This window comes from Bos taurus, chromosome 1 (genome assembly GCF_002263795.3).
Source record: "Bos taurus isolate L1 Dominette 01449 registration number 42190680 breed Hereford chromosome 1, ARS-UCD2.0, whole genome shotgun sequence".
NCBI lineage: Eukaryota > Metazoa > Chordata > Mammalia > Artiodactyla > Bovidae > Bos > Bos taurus.
In genome coordinates, this window is record NC_037328.1 from 135,378,476 (window position 1) to 135,393,809 (window position 15,334).

The 15,334-nt window shown below is 51.4% G+C and overlaps 1 protein-coding gene across 1 annotated transcript in view; it reads left to right on the forward strand.

The window, feature by feature from the left end:
- SLCO2A1 (solute carrier organic anion transporter family member 2A1) overlaps positions 1–15,334 on the forward strand; it is an 87,105-nt gene that overhangs the window by 41,586 nt on the left and 30,185 nt on the right. The window contains 2 exon segments of the mRNA NM_174829.3: positions 3,547–3,684; positions 8,439–8,601. Coding sequence (NP_777254.1) covers positions 3,547–3,684; positions 8,439–8,601 — 301 coding nt within the window.

Sequence of the window (15,334 nt, forward strand, 5' to 3'; positions counted from 1 at the left end):
TTTAGTTTGCTCATGGATCTGCCCTCTGTGGAAGGCTTGGTGGGCATAGCTCACCTGTCATTGAAGGCTGGAATCCTAAGCTGGCTACAGGCTGAAACTTTAACTGGATTTATAGGCTGGAACATCACCATGTGGATTCCCCCATGAGTAGGGAAGAGGGGCTTCCTTATAGTGTGATGTCTGGAGTCTAAGTTTCCATGAAAGAGCTGGGGGATTCACTATTAACTTTCAAGACTTAGCCACAGAGGTCACAGAGCCTCACTTCTGCTTCTTTCTCTTTTTCAGAAGCAAATAGGTCAGATTGACCCATATTGAAAGGAAGAGAATGCAGATGCCACTTCTTGATGGATGAATGTGATTGTCACATTGTAAGGGGTGTATGTGGGACAGGAGACATTGGTGTAGCCATCTTTGTAAAACATGATCCACCCAGCAGACTAGGGAAAAGAGGCAGTCAGAGTCCAGGACCCGTAGCATCATGGATGACTCTCCAAAGGGCATTGGTTTTCATCTTGTGAAAAGTGGGGAGCCAGTGAGAGGTATTAATCTGGGTGTAACTGGCTCACATTGCTGTTTGATAAAGCTCTTCCTGGAGTGATGAGATGGAAGACTGGAAGGCGGCAGACAGGAGATCTGTGATAGGCTGTTGAAGGAATCTGGCGGAGATAAGAGAGGGAGGGCCTGAAGCCAGACATAATCTGGAGGTGAGGGCAGGTCAAATGCAAGAGGCGCCAGATGAAATCACAGTGGCACCAAATGTCAGAGGTGAGGACCGTGCATCCAGGAGGATTTCCGGTTTCTGGCTTAGGGCACTGAGCAAACATGATGGGCAGTGAAGGAAAAACTGGAGAGGTTTCTGGGGGGAGGACATTGGACCCTATTTAGGAAGTGATTAGTCTGGGGGAGGGGTTTGAGAATGTCCATATGGACACGTCCAGCACAACGTGTGATGCCCTTGAGTGTAAAAACCCTGGGGGACATTCTGGAGCATAGTCTGAGATGTGGGCACCACAAAGGGGGTTTCCAGTGCGCATGCACAGAAAGGGCACCGTCCAGGGACGGTGACTACAGACAATTTGAGTGGGGCAGGTTGGGGGGCGTTAACCTTCAGGGGGTAATCAGAAGAAGATAATCTGGTAAGGCATCCAAGACTAAATTGCCTGTATCCTGGACGTAGCAGGTGCTGCGGGCTTAGTGCCAGGCTCTCCAGGTGCCTGGCATGCCCGGTTCTGGGCCTGCCTCTCACACAACGGAGTAGCCATGGCAGGTTCCTGCCCTCGTGAGCCCTTGGTCTCCCCAGCTCTGAGGCGCTAGGATTTCCCGCCTCTCTCCCTCTCTGAACTTCTATTTCCCCATTCGTAAGAGAGACTGGATCATTTTCCAGAGTGCCTTTATCACAAAATGTGGAGAATTCCAGTACACGAAAAGAAGCAGAGCTGAGCCTCCCTGAGGAGGCAGGGGTGGTGAGTGGACAGGCTTCCTTATGCCACCCATGAGGCAGATGGCTGTGACCTTGAGCAGCTCTGGACAGAAATCCACTGAAACCTTCTACTCACTTCAGTCTCTTTACCCGGCAGTCTCTTTACTTCTGCCCACCTTTCCTTCCCCTGAAGCCACAGATCTCATTCCTCTTCATCTGCTGAGTCCACTGGAACCTGGGGTCTCAGATATACACCAGCACTTCTGCTAGGGCACCTGTAAGGGACCCCAACCCGACAGGGTCTGCAGTGAGTGAAAGCTGGCAGTGCAGTAGGCTCTGCTGGGGTGTGAAGTGAGAAAGGCGCCCTCTAGCTCTAGGTGGAGTCTTCCACATCGTGTCTGAAGGGATTTTTGTATTTACTGGAAAGAGCAAAGACGTATCTTTCAGGAAAAGATCTGAGACAGATTTTTTTCTCCACCATCCTCACCTTTCTCTCCTCAGACTGCTAGGGAACCAAGTAGAGATTGTGTGTGCTTCATCCCTCAGTCAGGTCCGACTCTGCAACCCCATGGACTGTAGCCCACTAGGCTCCTCTGTCCATGGGAGTTCTCTAGGCAAGAATACTGGAGTGGATTTCCATGCCCTCCTCCAGGGGATCTTCCCAACCCAGGGACTGAACCCAGTTCCGCATTGCAGGCAGATTCTTTACCAGCTGAGCCACCAACACTGCTTCTGCCCTCTCTCCCTGGCTTCAGTGTCTCCTAGCTGATCCTGGCTTCTGACCTCTCAGCCCATCCTTCTTCCCTCTAACTTTGATTTGCATCACTGAGGGACAGTGTAAATTCCACGAGGCCCGCTGTTCTGGGGTGGAGGCCACAGCCTCCTCCTCCCGGGAGCCCAGGTGCAGTTAGATCTTCCCTTGACTTAGTGAAATTCAGGCCGACACAGGCAGCTTCTGAGATGGGTTGAAAAGACGGCAGACCAGGAGGGGAGTGGCAGTGCTTGGACAAGTGTCTGGTTTTGTGGTGTGTTGGCCACCTTGATTTGGATGTATGAGCAGGCAGCTTGGGCTGCACCCTGGGCTTCCAGAGGCTTTACATTGACAGGTTGGAGAGGAGACATCAGTTCTGACCCCGAAGCCTAGAGTGGGGCCCCTGTGGATGGCTGGCTTGGCTTAACAAGGAAATAGAAATGAAGGTGGATCCCTGTTGCTTTCCTGAGATGCCAGGTCTTCCAGTGAGGGAAGAGCTTTGGCAGACTAGGAGACAGACTGGCACCCCGCCCTTCCCTGAAGGACAAGTGCTGTCCTCAGAAGGGGCACCTCCAGGGGGTTTGGGGCTCCGAGCCTGCTCTCAGCCCAACAGCCAAGAACCCAGGAGCACTGAGCGTGCAGCCAACTCCAGATGCCACGATCCCTCTCCACCCTTGCCACTGTGTATCTGCCCCGGGTCAACCATGGAAAGCACATTTGCTTGTCACATTTACTCACACCCACAGGACCAGGCCTATGGGACAGGGTGGGATGCCTTTCCCAGGCCTTTATCTTCATCCAGAGGAGGAGCCAGCATCGGCACAAACACCTCGTATAAGAAGAGGTGGTAGCAAGCTGGGCTGGTGTGTTCACTGAATCGGCCTGGGTGAGAGCCCACCTACAGCCTCACTGGGGTATGAGAAGGGAGTCTGGGGGGATGGGTGTCGATGGGGAAGGGGAATGGAGGCCCGGTCAAGAGGTGTGGAGCAATGTGACCCCCCTGCTTGTTTGTGACATGAATGGGCTGGGAGGGGGACCCTCAACCTTCATGGGACCCAGGAGGAAGGGCAGAGCTATCAGAGAAAAATCTGATCAGTCAGACCTTTAAGGATGCTTCTCCAACCCTGCGGTTTTCCTGCTGTGTGAAAAGAATGGCTGAAATGATGGGAATGACTGCCATGCCTTGACCAAGGTCAGAGATGAAACGGGTCTGAGGATGACGGCATTTCACTGGGACCACCTGATGGAGAACGTGTTCCCAACGAACAAGGGAGGGAATGGGTCAGGCTGCTGGGCCTCTGTGCCCCAGAGGGGAGAGCGGAAGTGGGCAGCAGGGCTCACTGTCTAGCGGCCTCACTGCCCAGTCTCCTCCCAGGTGTTCGTGCTGTGCCATGGCCTCCTGCAGCTCTGCCAGCTCCTGTATAGTGCCTACTTCAGGAGCAGCCTCACCACCATCGAGAAGCGGTTTGGCCTCTCCAGTTCTTCGTCAGGCTTCATCTCCAGCTTGAATGAGGTAAGCAGGATGCTCGAGTCCATCGGAACCTACCCAAGCATCACTGTGCTCACGGGACCCAGCAGGGGGCTCTGGAGGAGCAGGTCAGGGCAGGGGGCACGCGGGGGATGGAGACAGCCAGATACACTTCCCCTGGCACCAAGCACTGAGCTGAGAGCCTCCAGAGTTACCTGACCTCCTCACCACTCCCCTGCGAGTGGGTGATCTGCACCTCCTCCAACAGGTGAGGGCACTGGGGTTCAACAAGGTCAGCGGCTTGCCCGAGGTGTGCAGGCCTGCTGCCTCCAAACTCTGTGCCTCTGGTTGAGTTCTGCGACCACCTACCAGTTTACATGGCCTCCGTCCATCCCCATCCAGGGGAAGATGAGCCGCAGGATGCAGGTGGGGAGCAGCTCTTGGAGGCCAACTCAATGGCCTTGACTCCCAGACGGGGTCACAGGTCTATGACTTCCTGTCTTTCCTTTCCATGAGGCCCACTGTTCTGGGGTGGAGGCCACAGACTCCCCCTCCCAGGAGCCCAAGTGCAGTTAGGTCTTCTGTTGACTTAGTGAAATTCAGGCCGACGCAGGGACTCTCATGGGCAGCTTCTAATGAGCTGAAAAGAAGGCGGGAGGTCTCCCAGCGGCCCCTAACCACCACCTTCCGGCCAGCTCATCCCCCAGCCAGCTCCCTGCTGGAAATGCCCCTTTACCCTTCAGTCCTGTGCCCCTCCAGGCGCTCACAGGAGAGCCCCTCAGGAACCGTCCCCACCACCCCAGAGCAGAACCCCCTGCAGTCCTCACAGGAGGACTGCCTTCACAGAGGTCATGTCTTTTAGGCAGAAAGCCTACCCGATCCTGGTGGCCACACCAGATCAGAGCCCAGGTCTATCTGACGGCCACCACCCCAGACCTCCCTCTGATCCCCAAAGCCCCTCTTCTACAACCCCCGCCCTGCCCTTTGTCCACCAGCCCTGCTCTGCTCAAAAGCTAGTCCCCAGACACACTGCTGGAATCTCTACTGCTGCCTCTCTTGACACGCGCGCTCTGCCTCCCTGGACTTCCTCCACTGTGATGGGCACACCCTTGCACACATGCAGCCCTGGGACCCATCAGTCATGCCTGCTGGCCTCATGGGCCTCAGATCCTCCTCTGAGCTCCCAGGCCCACGTGATATTTTCACTGTTTTCTGGATGTCTAATTTCTCTTTCCCAAACTCAGATGAGTTTTTCAACAATCAGGTTTTAGATATCCCTATGGGCATTGTTCGAAGCAAATATAAGAAAGTTAATTCCTTGAACCTAACAATCCTGTGTGTGTGCTTTGTATGAAAATGTGCATCTCTCTGTGTGTATATCTGTTTCTACATGTGTCTGAATCTTTGTGTGTGTCTGTGTATGACTGTGTGTGTCTGTGATCTGTGAGTATATTTGTGTATCTGTCTGTGTGTACTTGTGTATCTGTGTGTGTCTGGATGTGTATCTGTGTGTGTTGAAGGCAAGTGAATGGGTGAATGTGTGGAGTAGGTAGGATAGGAACTCAGCCAAAGGGTCTTCAACAATCCCACTGATTCTTTTTTTTTTAATTTTTTGAAAAATTTATTATTTACTTATTTGGCTGCACCATATCTTAGTTGTGTCATGTGGACCCTTTGATCTTCATTGCAGCATGAGGGATCTTTATCTGTGGCATGTGGAGTCTAGTTCCCTGATCAGGGATCAAACCCAGGCCCCCTGCACTGGGAGTATATGGAGTCTTAGCCACTGGACCATGAGGGAAGTCCCAATCCTATTGATTCTGACCCCAGCATTTAAAAACAGACTAGGAAAGTAGGGGTCTTACTGGGAGAGCAGAGGGCAGCCAAATAAGACGGAGCTTCATGGTCAAGCTCGAGGCTCCCAGCTATTGGGATGGGCAGCAAGGAACTGGCCTGGCTTCTTGAACAGAGTCAGGGCTGGGTGTATAGTCAGTGAAGATGAACCCTCTGGAGAGGAGCCTGGGAGACACCTGAGGTAGAAGACGGTGCATCCTGAAGTCAGATGGCTAGGAGGCCTTCACTAAGCCTGGCTTGAGCAGCTAGGGGAGAAGAGGGCCCTGGTGATCCTGCAAAAGAAGAAAAGACAGGATTTGGTAGCTGCTTGAGCACAGGATTGAAGGCTAAGTGAAGTGAAAGTTGCTTAGCTGTGTCTGACTCTTTGCAACATCATGGACTACACAGTCCATGGAATTCTCCAGGCCAGAATACTGGAGTGGGTAGCCTTTCCCTTCTCCAGGGGATCTTCCCAACCCAGGGATTGAACCCAGGTCTCCCATATTGCAGGCAGATTCTTTACCAGCTGAGCCACAGGGGGATTGGAGGCACCACAGACCAAAAGGCAGCTGCCTATCAGAAGCATGAGGGGTGTGAGAAAGAAAAGGCCTGGTGGAGGGGAAGGCAAACCCATCTGATCGCCTGGAGTGTGCAGCCAGCTTCCAGAGGTGGGAGCCTGCACGCTGCAGGCCAGTCTCCAAGCCAGTGGGGCCCAGCGGTGAGGGGAAGGGGGGACAGGGTTGGTTGGACCAGGCCGGCAGCAGGAGGAGGGGCTTGGCTGGCAGGGAAGATGTGAGCATCTGCCAGTGAAGCACCAGCTTCACCTACAGTAGCCCTTAATGCCCGCTGTGGTTTGCCCTGGGTCCCTTTGTTCTGAGACATTAATGGGCAGGGATGTGTTACAAATGCTCTGACAGGAAGCCCACAGAGCTGTCTGGGGCCAGGTCAGGGCTGAGGGATGTGGCCTGGGCTGCAGAGCCCCTCCTCTCCTCAGCTAGAATTGCTGCTGCTGCTTCTTTTGTTTTTGTATTAAGGAAAGTAATTTTTTTCAAAGGAGCTCCACTGCTGAAGGGAAGATTGGGAACCAAGGGCTTAAGCCAGTCATAAGAGCCATAGAGGCCCAGGTCCCTCCAAGAAGCCAGCCAAGTCTGCTCCCAGTGCTTAGGGCTGGGCGCCCCCCCCCCCCAGTCCTTCCTGAGCCTCCCTTTGGGGCCCTCCACCATTCTTCTCCAAAACCTTGCAAGTCAGCCTCAGTTAGCTTAGCTGATATGGTCTGAAATTTACAATTACTTCCTGCAAAATGATAGGGAAACAAGAAGGGAATAAAATCTAAGAAGCATAACAAAGCTTTGTTTCCAGGTACTGGTTACAGAATGTCCTAGAACCACATCTGGCCGGGAACTGGCGCAACTTCTGAGTCAGGCTAGGCCTCCTCACCCACCTTCATATTCCCTTTCTCTGTGTGTCATAAACCATTCTTTTTCTTGGCCACACAGGAGGGGTCTCCTGGGTAATCCTTCCTCTTCTTGAAAAAGCCTACCATTTACTCCGTCATCCATTCATTTATTCAACAAACCTTTCATGAGCACCAAATGTGTGTCAAACACCATTCTAGGTGCTGGGGAGACAGGAATGAACAGACAAAAAAAAAATCTCTGCTCAAATATCATTCTAATGATAAGTGTGACATTTACTTATAGAAATGTGCTTCTAATCTCCTGATGGGGGTTAGAAGCATATACAGAACAAGGAAAGCTGTGGGCTGGCTGAGCTCCCAAGACAAGAGCTGAGGTGCGGAGACTGAGCTCAGAGAGTTGAGACATCAGAGAGGCAAGAAGGAACCAGCCAAGGAGACTGAGAAGGAGCAGCCAGGGGCAGCAACTAGGAGACGGTGGTGTCAGGGAAACTCAGTGAAAGGAGGGTTTTAGGAAGAGAGCAGTGGTTAACTGAATCAAAAGGTGCTGAGAGATCAAGTGAGAAGAGGATTAGCCAGTGGGCTTGGCAATGAGGAGGTCACTGATGATCATGGGAAGAGCCACATACCAAGCCTCTGGTCCCTATTTCCTGAGACAGGGGCACCTGCTTTAATAGCCAGAAGGAGACTGTGGCATGGACAGGGCGGGTGCTACGCGTGCTGACATCCAGGGCTCCTCTGGCTCAGGCGAACTTACTTTCTGGGGTAGATGACCATCTTGGAGTCAAGGTCAGATCTGCCAGCCCCTCTTTTACCGTTGAGGAGCCTGCTCCCCAGGCTGGGGCCTTTGATTCCCCTCTTTGGTGGGGCTCAGAGAGCACGCTTTCCAGGGAGCACCAGCTTGAGTTACTGGTGTTTCCAGTTGGGAAGGGACTTGGGGCACTTTAATCCTCATCCCTTATTCACAGAAGTGGAAACCAACCCAGGGAGAGCCAGGGCTGATTAGAAGCAGAGCTTCTGGGGCAGAAACCCACTTCTGCAAGGGGCAATAAACCAGCGCAGTTAAGACAGGGCACTTTAAACTCAGGTCGTCCTGGTTTGAGCCACCTCCTGACCTCATGGACACAGCAAGTTACTTAATATACTGAGTCCCAATTGTGCCATCTGCAAAATGTCTTGCTGCATGCTGAAATGAGATAGTACATGTTGCTTGGTGGTTATTCTGACTATGAAATCAGAGTCCTTAGGGACTTTAGTTAGAGAACATGCACTGTTTCTAGGAGCCAGCCAGAATAGGAGGCTTTCTTGAATTTGGCCCCAAAAGGTTTGGCCCTAAGATGGTTGAACTTCCCGTGGTCTCTAGATACTTCCTTTGGTCTGGCCTAGAAGGCTAAGGCTGGGAAGGGTTTCTGACAACAGGGAAAAGGAGCTCTGCTTGAGCCCTTAGGTCACACCAGGCAGCTTCTTGCCTCTCTTTTTTGCTGGTCAGGTCCACTATGGGTGGGTGAGGACATAGCCTGTGTCTCACTCGGCTCCTCTGCTCTCTCTGCAGATCAGCAACGCCGTCCTCATCATCTTCGTCAGCTACTTTGGCAGCCGGGTGCACCGTCCAAGGCTGATTGGCATTGGGGGTCTTCTGCTAGCTTTGGGGGCCTTTATCCTCACCCTCCCACACTTCCTCTCAGAGCCTTACCAATACACCAAGACCATCATGGGTAAGTGGCCTCCCATTACTGCTTCAAGGGAATGAGGGTACATAGTTCTGTGTGTTCTGACTGTCAGATACAATCTGGGGAGGAAAGCCAAGGAAACTTTCTGGTGGGATAGGACAGCAGAGCTCAGAGTGGTATCCATTGCCCAGAAGCCCCCCTGCCAACTTAGTGAGACACCCCCTCAATCCTCCTGTGCTTTTGGTGCACATTTAAGAATGTTTTGCTACATTCCAGTCAGGAAAGACTTCTACCCTGTGTTTTTATAAGTTTCATAGTTTCACATTTACGTTTTGAGTTAGTTTTTTATAAGGTTGTTTTTCTTCTTTTTGCATATGGATGTTAAATCCTTTAAGCATCGTTTGTCAAAAAGACTCTCTTTTCTCCATTAAATATTTTTTGCATCGTTATAAAAAATCAGTTGGACATTTTTTTAAAATAAAATAAGAGACACATTTTTAATTTATTATTCGCTGTGCTGGGTCTTCCTTGTTGCATGGGCTTTCTCTAGTTGCAGTCAGCAGCGGGGGCTCCTCTTTAGTTGTGGTGTGCAGGCTTCTCATTGCGGTAGCTTTTCTTGTTGCAGAGCATAGGCTCTAGGGTGTGCAGGCTTCAGTAGCTGTGGCCCGGAGGCTCAGCAGTTGCGGCTTCCAAGCTCTAGAGCGCAGGCTTAATAGTTGTGGTGCGTGGGCTTAGTTGTTCCATGGCAAGCGGGATCTTCCCGGACGAGGGTTCAGACTCTTGTCTCCGGTACTGGCAGGCAGATTCTTTACCACTGAGCCACCAGGGAAGCCCTCAGTTGGACATATTTGTAAGGGTCCATTTCTAGACTTTGTCTTCTGTTCCATCAGTCTGTGTGTCTATTTCTTTGTCACTGCCACACTCTTGATTACTGTAGCTTTACAAAGAAGTCTGAAAGCTGGGTAGTGTGATTCCTCCAACACTATTCTTCTTTTTCAGAATTGCTTCATCTATTCTTATTCATTTGTCATTCCATGTAAATTTTATAATCGGCTTGTCTATATGTTAAAAAAAAAACCTTCTGGAAGTTTGATTAGACTTGTATTAAATTCGTAGGTCACTTTGGGGATAGTTGACACTGAGTCTGCCAGTCTGTGAATGCAGTATGCATCACTGTTCAGTTCAGTTCAGTTCATTTCAGTTGCTCAGTCATGTCTGATTCTTTGCGACCCCACGAATTGCAGCACGCCAGGCCTCCCTGTCCATCACCAACTCCAGGAGTTCACTCAGACTCACGTCCATTGAGTCAGTGATGCCATCCAGCCATCTCATCCTCTGTCGTCCCCTTCTCCTCCTGCCCCCAATCCCTCCCAGCATCAGAGTCTTTTCCAATGAGTCAACTCTTCTCATGAGGTGGCCAAAGTACTGGAGTTTCAGCTTCAGCATCATTCCTTTCAAAGAACACCCAGGACTGATCTCCTTTAGAATGGACTGGTTGGATCTCCTTGCAGTCCAAGGGACTCTCAAGAGTCTTCTCCAACACCACAGTTCAAAAGCATTAATTCTTCGGTGCTCAGCTTTCTTCACAGTCCAACTCTCACATCCATACATGACCACTGGGAAAACCCTAGCCTTGACTAGACAGACCTTTGTTGGCAAAGCAATGTCTCTGCTTTTGAATATGCTATCTAGGTTGGTCATAACTTTCCTTCCAAGGAGTAAATGTCTTTTAATTTCATGGCTGCAATCACCATCTGCAGTGATTTTGGAGCCCCCAAAAATAAAGTCTGACACTGTTTCCACTGTTTCCCCATCTATTTCCCATGAAGTGATGGGACCAGATGCCATGATCTACGTTCTGAATGTTGAGCTTTAAGCCAACTTTTTCACTCTCCTCTTTCACTTTCATCAAGAGGCTTTTGAGTTCCTCTTCACTTTCTGCCATGAGGGTGCTGTCATTTGCATATCTGAGGTTATTGATATTTCTCCCGGCAATCTTGATTCCAGCTTGTGCTTTTTCTAGCCCAGTGTTTCTCATGATGTACTCTGCATATAAGTTAAATAAGCAGGGTGACAATATACAGCCTTGACGTACTCCTTTTCCTATTTGGAACCAGTCTGTTGTTCCATGTCCAGTTCTAACTGTTGCTTCCTGACCTGCATATAGGTTTCTCAAGAGGCAGGTCAAGTGGTCTGGTATGCCCATCTCTTTGAGTATTTTCCACAGTTTATTGTGATCCACACAGTCAAAGGCTTTGGCATAGTCAATAAAGCAGAAAGAGATGTTTTTCTGGAACTCTCTTGCTTTTTCAATGATCTAGCAGATGTTGACAGTTTGATCTCTGGTTCCTCTGCCTTTTCTAAAACCAGCTTGAACATCTGGAAGTTCAGTCTTCACGTATTGCGAAAGCCTGGCTTGGAGAATTTTGAGCATTACTTTACTAGCATGTGAGATGAGTGCAATTGTGCGGTAGTTTGAGCATTCTTTGGCATTGCCTTTCTTTGGGATTGGAATGAAAACTGACCTTTTCCAGTCCTGTGGCCACTGCTGAGTTTTCCCAATTTTCTGGCATATTGAGTGCAGCACTGTTACCCTTACATTTTAACAACGAACCATGATTTAGCAAACTCTACAGCTGATGAGTGAGCTTTCCAGGTTGGTCAGTGGTAAAGAATCTGCCTTCCAAGGCAGGAGACATGAGTCTTAAAGGCTTATGGCTTAAAGCTCATAAGCCTGAGTCTTGCTTCAAGTAGGCGCAAGAGGAAGACAGACCCAAGCCTAGGGGTCTAAGCTCTTTCCCTCTCCTTGATCTAGACAAAGGATCTGAGGCCAGCTCAGAAGGAGAGTCAGGATTTGCTGGCCACATCGGAAAGCCTTGTGCCATGCCCGCTCCAATGCAAGATCCCAGTCCTTCCCCATCGGCAAGAAGAATGGGGTAACGAAATCAGCAGGGGAGCCCCAGACGCTGGGGCCAGGCTGCAGGGAGGGCATCCTGCCAGGCGCCACACGGTGGCCTGCCTAGCCTAGGGTGGGCTCCCCCAGCCTCCCCTAGCCTGGGCCACATACCAAGGGCAATGGCTCCGCACAGAGCAGCCACCAAAGAGGGTGGGTGGAGATGGGCGGGGCTCTGAAAGCAACCCCTCTGCCCCTTGTTAGGGATGGTCAGGTGGCTTGGGTCCTTTCCACCACCATCCTCCCTGCTCCTAGGCAAACACTCCAGCTTTTAGCCCACCTCTAGGGAGAGAGGAAAGAACAAGACTTGCCTCTCAACCTGCAGGAAGGAAAAGCTGGCCAAGAGAGTGAGGTCCTTGTGTTTTTGTTTGTGTCGATTCTATTTGCAACAATAGGACACAGTCCCTCTCGTGCTGGCTGGGATCAGAGCAGCAGCTGGAAGTGCTCAGGGCTGGGCTACCTTCAGGGCATCTTCATGTTGCCAGGGGCTCGGGCTAAGGAGGACTTTGGCCCAGGAGCCACACTGTGGGACCTAGCTGAGGCTGTGGGTGCCAGTGCAGCGAGGGCATGTACTATGCTAATATGTGCAAACAAAAATATTTATAAAGTTTCACTTCATGGGAAAATTTTGAAGTATGATTCTTCAAATGTATTCCTATGGGAACTTCAGTTTTGAACTATGCAAGACATCAACAACAAATGAATTTCATTAAATGCACCACCCTGAAGGGTGACATGCGTCTGGACAGTCCTATATCCGAAGCTGGGCTTTGAGACCCCTTAACAGCATGGCCTTGGGCCACTTCCTCCGCAGCTAAGTGTCAGTACCTCCCTGTATAAAATGGAGTCTCCCTCGCCTGGCTGCAAGGACTGAAGGATGTGTGCTCTAAGTTTAGCCCAGTGGCTGGCACATGCAGCAACTATTCAGTGGTGGCCTTTATAACCAGCGGTGGTGGGGACAATACATGTATTATGCTGGGTAAACAAGGGTTCCAAATGAGGAAGCGCCTGCTTCCTATGGAGTGTCTGACAGCTCCCGGCCAACAGGCTGGGCATCCTTAGGGTATCTGACTGCAGCTTCTCCCTGGTCCTCACCGTCCATCCGTCCTCTGCTCTAGCTGGAGCACGGCCCCTCCTGGGCATATCCTTGCCACACCTTCACATGTGAGGCCATAGGATTTATCTTTCCTGAAGCTTAGGCTGCTGTTCTGATCCGTTCCTAGACCCTTAAGTTGGAGGTACCTGGTAATGGGGAGAGAGAACAGAGAATTTCAAATCCCAGCTAAGCCATGTAGGTGCTAAGTCTCCTCAAGCAAGCTGCTGTTCACCTTTCTGAGCCTCAGTTTCTTAATCTGTAAAGTGGGAACAATAAATTTCTCCACTTTTCAGCATGTTCTAAGGGCAAAAGTAAAATTAAATTGTGTAGATAAAGTGCTTGGCCCACAGTAGCTGTTCAGCACACTTCTCTTTGCCTGCCCTTGATGTGGTATGTGAAATCTCTTACTCATCAGCAGTGACCCCTGGACCTGGTATCATGTGTTGCCTGCTGATTCTTTCCCTTTGGAGCAGAGCTGCTCCAGAAATGGACATGGGAAATGAAAAGTGTTTTAGGAAAAACAAATTAGAGATGGAGCCATTGTGGGAATCGCAGAGACCTTTAACAACTAATTGCTAATTCTAAAAAGGCCATGCAGACGTTTTTGAGTGTTTAGATTTTCTAAATGTCAGTGGGGTCCGGAAATATGCCTGGCGCCTTTAGAGAAAAGACTAGCCACCGAGCCAAAGCCTCTAAGACCACTTCTGGAATGCGTGGAGAAGTTGGGATAGGTGGGAGACAGGCCAACAGGAGACCATTTCCCCCGGGAGACAGAAGTGTCTTCGGAAACCAGTGTCTGGGAGGAGTAGGTGTAACCTGGGAGAGGTCCTGAGCCAAGGCCAGAGGGAAGTCAGCTCCTCGCAGACAATGGATGCACACGGGAGGGGGTTTCCTGTGGGAACTGTGGGGTCGGGGGAGTCGATGGTATTTTTGGAGCGGTCAAGAAAAGAAAGGGAAGAGTTGCTTTCTAGTCCCCTATTTGTGAAGTTGCCAGCTCCTCACCCATGCTTGTTCATCAAAAGTGGCAGGAGGGTGGTGGGAAGGCCTGGGGACAGGAGCCTCAGGCCCCTGAGTGACTGAGCCCCTTCACTGGAGGATGCTCAGCCCCGGAGCAGAACCCATGGCACTGAACCCCAGAGCCACGCAGGGTCCTGGCACTGAGGGAACTGCTCAGGGATGCTGAGCTCAGGGCTGTTCAAGGGGCAGCATCTGGCCATGGGGTGAGAGGGACGTGGTGGGGAAGGAGTGTGTTTTGGGGGTGTATGGGAGTGTGTGTAAGGGAGGCTGTTCTCTGTGGTGGTAGGTGGCTGTACGTGGAAGAGGTGGGTGTGTAAGGGAAGAAGTGCATGTGTGTGTGGGGGGGTGGTGTGGGTGTGTACCAGAGGTGTGGAGAGGGTGGGGGTCTTGTGGGTGTGGAGGTGCAGACAGGGATGGACGTGGGGGAGCAGCCTGGCAGGGGTTGGGGTCCTATACTTACATAAATGTCAGCATGTGTGTTGCGGGGTGTAAGTGGGTGTATGGTCGCACAGCCTGGCCAGTTGGATCTATTTAATCTGAAAAGGAAGAGAAAACAACGAGGGGAAAGTCACAAAACACATGAGTGTTATTAAGTCAACTGAGAGGAAAATATTCCCGAACTGATGAGCACAACGAAGCTAATGAGACTTGATGTGGAACACATTTTCAATACACAGTATAGGAAGGACAAGAAATGAGTGTGGAGACACGACAGAAAACACCAGGCTGCTGTGTTGCCTGTCAGGGGATGGCCGGGAAAAGAGCTGGGGCCACAGAGAACGGGCCTCTCTGAGAGATAGCCCCAGCAGCTGACCGGAGAGTGCTTGCCTCTGTTGTGTGGCAGAGTCACAACCCTTGTTCTTCTGGGTCTCCAGTACAGGCCCCAGTAGAGACCTGAGCGTCACTCTGCCTCCCCTGGAGGCTTGTTCATCACTTCCCTTGCTCAGGAATGAGGCTGGGGGTATAGGCCTGCTTGGGTCTGGAGGGGAGGGGAGGGACGCCTGTGAGCCAGGCTGCACCCTGCGTCCTGGCTCCTCTGGGAAGAGGGCCTCTCAGGGACCCGTTGTGGACTGTCTGTCTTGGGCCCACCCAAGGCAGGGAGGTGGTTTCCTGAGGAGAGTCCACACTCAGACTGGAAAGGAAGACTGGTTACTATTCCAGAGGCTGTGATCACCCCAGGAAAACTGTCAGGGGGATGGCCCCACAGAAGTAGGGTGCCAGCCCCTGTCCTGCAAAGCACTATGGTTTGAAGAAACCATCGAGGCCGCCTCTGAGGACCCCCCAGGGGACACAGGGAGGAGCTCCTGCTCTTTCTCTAAGGGAACAAAAGGACTGCAGGACCCAGAGCTTGGATTGGCCTCCGTCAGGGAATGTAAGTAAGGCTCAGAGATCTAAAGGGGGAAGCAGCCAAGAACAGTCAGGTTTTTGGAGGCAGGGAGCTCATGGAGGTGGAGCCCCCTGTGGAAGAGGCTAGAGAGCTGGCTGGCTCTTTCAGCCCCATGAGATTGCAAGAGAAAGTCAGCAGTCCAGCTCCCACTGGAACCCCAGCATGCCGGCACCCTGATTTTGGGCTTCCTGTGTCCAGAACTGTGAGAAACCATTCTGCTGTTTGTAAGCTGCCCAGGCTGTGACCCTTTGGTATAGCAGCCCCCATGGACTCCCTTAGATTCAGTCCCTTTGTTTGGAGCCCCTCCTCATAACCTTGGGTCTTA